The 9,120-nt window shown below is 35.5% G+C and overlaps 1 protein-coding gene across 1 annotated transcript in view; it reads left to right on the top strand.

Annotated features, from left to right (window-relative positions):
* Positions 1–512: 512 nt before the first annotated feature.
* TRDN (triadin) overlaps positions 513–9,120 on the top strand; it is a gene marked incomplete at its 3' end in the record, with an annotated part of 235,922 nt that continues 227,314 nt past the window's right edge. Inside the window, exon 1 of the mRNA XM_083374012.1 lies at positions 513–978. Within this exon, the coding sequence (XP_083230138.1) occupies positions 957–978 (22 nt within the window). The 5' untranslated portion in view covers positions 513–956. The remainder of the gene's footprint in view (positions 979–9,120) is intronic.

Genomic DNA, 9,120 nt, shown 5'->3' with positions numbered 1-9,120 from the left:
TCCCTTAGTTTTCTAAGCTTTGACACTGCAGATAGTTTTTAATAAATTAAAAACAAAACAGGCACACAAGTAAACAAATTATCTTTTCATCAAGAGTTAAACTGGTACCAGTGCACCTTGGGACTCTGCATTAACCAGTAGCCCTAGATATTAATATGTGCATACAGAGATTTGAAAGTGCATTAGAAGAGATTCATTCTTGGTATGATCCAGCAGATTTCTTCTTTGAAACTGATGGGCAAGAACTAAAAAAAGAAGCAGTGGGTGAGGTGGATTATTTCAGTGATTTTAAATGTCAGCAGGGGAATTCAACAGGGGAAAAATTTACCTAAGTTAATTTTCTTCTTCAGTCACTGTGGCTGACTTCACGGTGTCCTTCCCAACCCAAATAAGGCCCGGAAAGAATGTGCTAAGAGTATGCTAAGAATACATTTCAGCTTGGTTGGATAAGATTACCGTCAAGTCTGTATTTCATGTTTTCTGCCATAGACCTCAAAGAACTGTAATCATATTAAAAGAAGTGGCTAGGGCTTTGACAGCTCCTTCCACTTCCTTTGGTGCCTTTGCTTTTGCCCGCTTGGCTTTCTAGTTTGGAGCTGGGTGCTTAAAACTGAATAAAATAGATCAAGTCCCTGAGTGGTGCCTAGGATGCCAAATAAGCTGAGCTACAGATCTGCTGAGAGCCATGGCTATTTTTATTAGAAGCTGATACTTTAGTGTAGCTGTGAAGACTGCCTTGGGAGAGGGTTAGTTTCTAGGGAAGGTGGGGAAGGCAAAGCAGGGCTTTGTAGAGAAAGTAGCTCAACAGAAGAACCCAAAGAAAGTTAAAACTGCAGAGGACGTCCCACCTTTTAATACACCATCTCCTGCGAGAGTCAACGTTGGCCCTGTCAGATCCTCTGAGCCGCTAATGCAACTTGACCTTTTCTCACAGTGCATTTCTTACCATCAGCATTATGACTGAGATTACAGCTGAAGGTACTGTAACCATCTTGATGTTCTAATTGTCTGAAAAAGATTTCTACTTAGTCACTCGGCATGATCTATATACATTTTTTTGCGAAATCGTGGCTTTGCTGAAGGGCATGCTTGAAGGCAAAGAAGCTGGCTCTGCGTTAGCAGCTGGAATTTGTACCAGCTAATAAAACCTGATCATCAGTCACCTCTAAAAATAGCCTTGGTCATATAGAGTTGGGAAGGCAGGCTTAGACGGAGAGGCTGCAGAAATAAAAAGCACAAAGAAATAATAATAAAGCTGGGATGGTAGATTTAAAAGCTCATCATAGTCACTATATTGTTGCTTGGCATTTTTGCACTTTTCCCCCTGTTTGAATCCATCTTACATTTGCTTGCAGTGTAAGTCTTTCAGGCACATTTTTTAGATGTTTTATTCAGCTTTTATTATTATTTTTAAATAACTCAAGGCAGTGAACATACCTAATACTACTTGTTCTTCCTGTTGTTTCCTCAACAGCAACCCTTGAAGTGAGCTAAGGGCTAAGGGAGAGTGACTGGCCCAAAGTCATCCAGGCAGTTTTCATGCCTAAAGCAGAGTAATTCAGGATTAATTTTATTTATTTTTTACATATGTATCATTTTTTAAAAAATTGTCATTTCCCTCGCAGAGGGACTCCAGGCTGAGTACAAGTAAACTATTAGCACATAAAAACTGTATATAACATTTAGATAAAAGGCAAAGATAGATATAATTCAGAATTAAAAGGTGGGGGAGAAGGTCTTTAGGCAATAGGCAGCCCCACAATTGTGTGCTTCTCTGTGACCGCCCCCCCCAAGCAAGATGCAGAGCCAAGTCTTTAGACATTTCAAAAGGCCAGGAAAGTGCCCCCTCCCCCTTGCCTCTGGGGAAAAATGTTCCAAAAAGTGGAGGTAATGGCAGAGAAGGCTAACTTCCTGAACACCACCAGTTGGATTTTTTTTAACTGACAGGGTCTGCAACGTATCGTCCCTGCCTGACTGGGTGGGACAAGCTGATGTAATGGGGTGAAGATAGTTCTGCAGGTAACCTGGCTTCAGGCCACGTAAGGCTAATTTTAATTGCCTGTTTCATGCAGTTTAGTTCTGCTGATTTTTGCAGTATTCCACTTCACAAGTTATAGGAACTCAAACTGGCATTCCACCAAAGGTATGCCCAACAGGAATACTGGTAGAAATAATGCAATTTCAAATGCTGTTTGCCATGCTGTCACTTTATATTTTAGGTTGATGTATACCTATATTTAAAAACACTGTATATATTAAACGTGAGCTGCCCTTTACTAAACAAATATTTATATAGTGCATTTGTTTTCAAATCACGCCTTGAAAAGGTGCAAATATTTCTCTTCCAAAAAAGAAGTCCGGATTCCAATCTCCCCCACTGTGTTTAATTAGGGAAGTGCAGCATGGGTTATTACAGAAGGAGTAAAATGCAGGATTTGAACCCTGAGGAACAAATCACTTAAAGGCATGATGCAAACGTATAGGTTACGCAGTGTGCTTTATATCAAATTAAATCTTTGAGATATATTCAGTGCTTTATAAGACTACATGTTATTAGTCTTCAGTAATTATATAGTTTTGGAAGTTGTATATGAGGGTTGCTTGAATGAAGGCTAGAGAGAATGAGATCTGAACCTATAAATAAAGAAATGGTTATCTGGAAAATATCAATAGTTCATGAATAATTTTAATATGTTCAGACTATTAATATATGCAAACATTTTATTCAGTACAATGATGAAGGATTTTTTTTTTAAAAAATGCAGGCTTTTAAATATATTGTTCAATTTTACAGTGGAATTGCATAGCATTTTTTTCCATTGTGGATCTCTGCATTCTACTCTCCCAAGCTTATAACCATCTTTTCTATAACAAAAGCTCTTAGATCTATTCTTTACCCTTTTTATTCAACAGACCAAGACTGTGTCCCAAATCACTGCAGTTGTTAATGAAATACGAAAGCAAAATAAGTTTAATATAATAGAATTTGCATTGAGCATTATTGGAGACCAAATCTGTTGCTTTCTATTTCTGGGATGCTTAATATTCATGTTCAGTGGTAAGTTTGTGAAGAGCAGGCATAAAGCCAGTATAGCTGTCTACTTTGATCAGAGTTTGGGTAGATGTAATGAAGTGTTTGAGGAAGACCATGCTAAAGCTAGGCAAGACCAGGTTCATACAAAAGACCAAACTTCTTTAAAAGGTAATGATCTACTTGCTGGCTCATAAGGTTGAATCCAGTGACCAACACAAAACAAAACATGAACAGGTTAAAAGATGTAATATTAAATGTATGCTAAATTTTGGGCCAATATTGGTACTGGAAAAAATGTGGACTATGATATTTCATTTACTCCGCTCAACAATTTAAGAGAATATATTTATAAAATTATATATTGATGTCACTTGACACCTATAAAACAAAAAAATGTATAAAAATGTTTCAAGTAAAGTTTGGCAATATGAAAAAGTGGATGGAACCTATTATCATATGTAATGGACTTGTGAAGTGGCCAAAAATTTTGGTTGGTGATTCACAGGACATTGATGAAAATAATGGGAATACCTTTTCAGATTAAACCAGGCCTTTACTTATTAGGGTCAATGGAAGAAGAACTAACTAAAAAGCATGGTGTCTCATTGTTTTACATTGTTACAGCGGCAATATTATTATATGCATAGAAATAGAAAACTAAAGAAACCTCAAATAATAAAAAGTATTCAATATTTAAATAGTAAAGACTATTTAAAGTTACAGACTTCTCAGAGATGGGTAATACTGACTTGCCTAATGAGAGAGAAATCTACAGTTTTATTAAAAATAGGGGTTACATTATAAAAGTAGAGAAAAATAGTTTGATGATAAAGGGTTTTATAGATTAAACTAGGGGAGATAATGGGAAATGTAAATAGTGATTACAACAGTATAAGAAATGGTTAATGAATGCCTGAGGAAAGTGAAGAGTAGAAGTAGATTGGATTTTATTTTTTTTACTTAATTTAGATAGTTAGTTTTGTGATTGTATAAGTTTGTATGTTTTTGTATATGTTCATGTATTGTATTTTTATGTCCAGAATTTTAATAAAGTTTATGTAGAAAATACTTAAAAATTAAAAATAACTGATCAGCTGATGTAACTAAGAATTTTTTTCCCTGAGAAGAGTTATGGTGAGCTTTTCTATTACGTAATATATTTGATGTAAGCATATGCATTATTATTACGCAGATGCTTACATCTTGAGTGTTGCAATTATTAAATGTAAAGTTCAGTTGGAATGTTCTAGTAGAGGGGTAAAATATAAAAGATAGGAAATTAAAAAAAGAAAGAAAAGTTTTTCTTTTGTACCAAGCTCTTCTTATTTGCTAAAACGTTTGGATTTTAGCATCCAAGAAGATCATGGTACCTTATGAATGGCAAAAAATAACTTTTAAAGGAAAGAGAGATCTTTCATAGATAGTTGGAGTGGTTGTACAGCAATTCTTTTTTATGTTTTGTATAATATTTGTATAATTTGTAGTTTTATTATATATATATATGTGTATTCCAAAGGTTTAAAAATGAAGATTAAAAATGAAAAAGAAATCAAAGCAAAAGCTAAACATACAAGAAAGAAATAGAAAAATAGAAAAGAAAGAACAAAGATATAAAAAGAGATTTCCAATCTTCTTTACAGCATTTATAAGCACAACTATCCAATCCAGTAAAACAGTTTGTGTGTGTATAGATATAGATGAGATAGATAGATTGATAGGTAGATAGGTAGGGAGATAGATCAATTATTACCTAAAACCATTGCATAATAATTATTTAAGAAACATTAAAAACTATAAAAGTAAACTAATAAAACAGTAAAAGAAAATAACAGATGTAGGGATGTTAATAATAGTGGGGCCACCTCATGAGTTCACACATCACCTGAGGTTGGGTAAAAAAAAATTCCTTATCATGCTTTAAACCAAGATCATTTTTCTTAAATACTAGCATTAATTTATCAGTAATTGATGCTAGTATATGGTAATAATTTCCTTTTTTTATAAATAGCAATAAACAAATGAAGGCAAATATACATGTCCCAGGATAACATTGCATGATCCAATCTAGGTAGGTTACCGGAAACAGAGGTTTAGTCCTCCGAGCTTTGGGACTCACGTTGAAACCCATCCACATTCTGGTGAGAAAGAGCCCCTGAGGATGGGCTCCAGCAGGAGTCCAAAAGCTTGGAAGACTAAACCTCTGGTGCTGGTGACTGACCCAGATTGATTCCTGCACACGCGCGCTCTCTCTCACACACACACACACACACACACACACACACACAAATTCTTATGCTGAAAACAGCCTTAAGTGAAAATGACTAAATAAACATATGAAGATTTTTTTACCAGGGTTTAAAAATTACATTTAATTAGCATACATTTATTTAAGATAACTTCCGTAATTATTCACAGCAGTGATTCTTTGAGGTTGCTTTCTATATACAATCTTATTAAGAATATGTTCCTCTTCCAATTATATTCGGCATATTTGTATTTATCAGCTTGTGGGTGCTTAGTATATTCTCATAGCAAAAGTTGATGAAGTCTTTCATATATATAATCATAAACAAATGGAGTGATGGAGAGATTTCTCTTTCTGTTCTTAGCTAGTTAAAGGGAGCTTTTCCAGCATTCATTTGAATATGAGCAGAGCATTTGAAATGTTCAAGAGATTTTGCTTTGTTGATATCATTGCTTCTATGGATATTCTGTTCAAAGTAACCTTCTGTGCCTCATTTTTCTGCTCAATGTGGGAAGTCAGAGATTGAGGCCATGGTGTTAGCATTTGCAGGATCAGTTGTCAGTAGAGGCAAAGTTCTAGGGATGCTTTAAGAGCCAATACAATGCAATAAATGGTAAGGCATGGAAAAGTTAAGAAAGTTAAACAAAGGGTATTACAAACTAAAGGCATATCTTTAAATATGTTTCAAAACAGTCAAGGCCTTTTGGATATCTCCCATGGTAGATTAATAAGACAAGAACCATTACATTTTAAGTGAAATAAGAGCTGTGGTGGCGTAGTGATTAGAATGCAGTATTGCAGGCTAATTCTGCTGACTGCCAGCAGTTTGATCCATACCTGCTCAAGGTTGACTTAGCCTTCCATCCTTCAAGGTCGGTAAAATGAGGACTCAGATTGTTGGGGGCACTATGCTGACACTGTAAACCATATAGAGAGGACTGTAAAGAACTATGCAGCAGTATAAAAATCGAAGTGCTGTTGCTAAATTGGTAATAATTTTCTCCAACATCTTTAACCCTAGCTTTTTCCAGGTAAGTTTGCAACCCCCTTAAAATTTGTTATCGGAAAACTGAATAAATAATAAAATTTTCATTATTATTTTTATCTACTGTTTATAATTTGTTTCTTTTATTAAATTATTGAGTCAAAGTATCCTATATATATATTTTTAAAAAGCCTAAAGAATAGCCCATGAAATCCTGATTGTCTTTATGGACTCCTTCATATTTTTACGGATTTTTTTTTAAAAATGCATGTATGGTTTCAGTGAATACATTTTGGTTAGGGAGATTGAAGTTAACCAAGTGTGGTAAGAAAGAACAATATCCTGTTTTTTTTTAATATATATACTAATTATCTATGTCAAATACTTAATTTTAACTGAAACTTTCTGGGGTAAATCTGTGTATTTTATTTTGTTTTGTTAGTTTGACCTTTTCTTCAGAGGTAATTGGTTGGCTTCTATAAGAAACAAAATGTTGAAATATAAGAGGGCATGACTTGATCCAGAAGAGCTATTCTTATAATCTTGTGAATATCCTAAGCAAATTTGTCTGGACAATAACCACATTACCTTTTGGCTTGCTGGGAGACCAACATTGTTTTTGTTTATTCTAGAATGCTTTGGGTTCTATCAAGTGATGGGATTCAAATATGTGAACAACCGGTTCTCTGTGTGGATGCCGCTTTCGGAAGGCCATTCTGGACCTGGGCAACAAAAAATTAGCTACCGGTTCTGCCGAAGTGGTGCAAACTGTCTGAATCCCACCACTGGTTCTATTCCCCTCCAAAATCTATCATGATTACACTCAAGCTAATGAGATGCAGATTTCCCTATTACCAAGCATTACAATAAAATGGGCCTTCTAAAATATTCTTGTAGATTGAAAATGTAAAAATTTATTATGTTGGGACCCATTCTTTGCTCCATTAAATCTATTCAATAGTTAGCCTACAGAAACAATATCAAAAAGAATAGTTAGGTCAGTTATTGTTCATCCTTCTAGGTTTTACCATCTCTGCAAAAATGACTATTCAAAGATGTTTGTAAAACTGCAGGTGACACATTATACCCAATGAGAAAAAAACAAGTCAAGTCAGCTTTTTTGTTCTTCCAAGTAACTGCAATCTGAACTTTTGCACTTTATCTCTGCATTAATTTAAAATAGAAATGTTTGTGTGGGACTACATAATGCATTCACAATATGCAAAAGAATTTTGACAGGATCAACAATGCTGTCTTATTTTTAAAAAATCTAACCCCTTTTTGTATTTGAATAATGCTGAAATGCATAAAAGCAATTTTAAAAAACCACCAACAATAGAAATAAAGAAGGGGGGAAATCATGTGGTATATAGGAATTATACTCTTTGTCATACTGTATACATTCACAGTAAATTCTAATCTAAAAGTACCATGAAATTATTTCTAAATTTTAAAGAAAAAATATACTTCACTATAGCCTTATTTTTCTATCTTGAAAAAGTTTACAATTATTTGTATGTCTGGTCTGAACAGATATGTTACTTTGAACTTGAGAGGCTTTCATTTTATCTCACAGTTCTCTCAAGGTACTCTTGTGAGTACTTTCTGGAAATATTATTTTAGTCTTTTTATATTATATATTACATTCTATATACTGGAGGGACCATCTCATCCCATTGGGATTGTCCCATCCCACCCATGCTGGCAAGGGAGGCATGCCCCATCAGCCTGTTTATTCTGGCAAGTGAGGTCCAGGACCAGGGCCTTCTCTGCTGTGGCAGCTGCCCTTTGGAACATCTTGCCTCCCTGGAGTGAGGTTAACCCCAATCCTTCTGACCTTCTGCAAGAGCTTAAAGATCTGGGGCTTCAATGGGGGAACATCACAGTGGAAGTAGTTGATTAACAACAGATCCCACCTTCCCCCATCCTTTAATTGGATTGTAGGATTGGGTTTGTTTTAGCTTGTTGAAGGAAAAGTCTTCATCATGGTTCAGTCCTAGCTGGGAATAAACTACATGGTGACTGCTTTAGGAGGAAGGTTGCAGTTATTGAACAGGAGAGCCAGACAGGAAGATGGCTCTGGAAGAAAAGAGAGAGAGCGCATGTAGGGAGTGGGTTTTTATACCTTCTGGAGCCTTTTGTTTGGAGTTGTTCCTGTGGCAAAAATTTTGACCTGAGTCTGAGTGTGCCCTTTGGCATCTGTGAGTTAATCCTATTATGTCCTGTCTTAGAGTTTGGGTGGCACGTGTAGGTTTTAGGTGTCTTTGTCTCCCTAAGCTTCTGGCTGGGGGCCTCCAACCTTCCTGGATTATTTACATCTGCATTTCTACAAAGCTGATTTCTGCTTCGGGAAGGGAGACTTGGTGCTGTTAAGAAAACTGGGCATGCTTTTCTGCCTCTTTTAAGATTCTTTGAAGAAACATAATATTCTCCCTTTTTAATGTTTCCTTCGGGGTGTGTGTGACTTCCCACAAGCTTATTAATGTATATTTATCTTTTATGATTGTAAGCCTCTCAAGTTACCTTGTGATCAGATGGGCAGCCAATACATTTTATAAATAAATAACTCAAAGGTCAGCAAACTATCTTGGCTTCATTTGTGTTGCTTACTATCTTGGCTTCATTTGTGTTGCTTACTAGAATGCTAGAATCCATCACAGAAAATCAGGAGGAAACACAGGTCATCTTATGCTTAGACTTAAGGAAATACAGAGTTGTTCTATTTTAGGATTGCTGTATTTTATTTACTGAAATTTATATATAGGTAAAGTGGGACACGGTGGCTCAGTGGGTTAGGATGCTGAGCTTGTCGATCAGAAGATTGGCAGTTTGGCGGGTTGAATCCCGAGTGCCGTG

Source organism: Vipera ursinii (assembly GCF_947247035.1).
Source record: "Vipera ursinii genome assembly, chromosome: 1".
Lineage (NCBI taxonomy): Eukaryota > Metazoa > Chordata > Lepidosauria > Squamata > Viperidae > Vipera > Vipera ursinii.
This window is presented reverse-complemented; position numbering and strand designations above follow the sequence as displayed.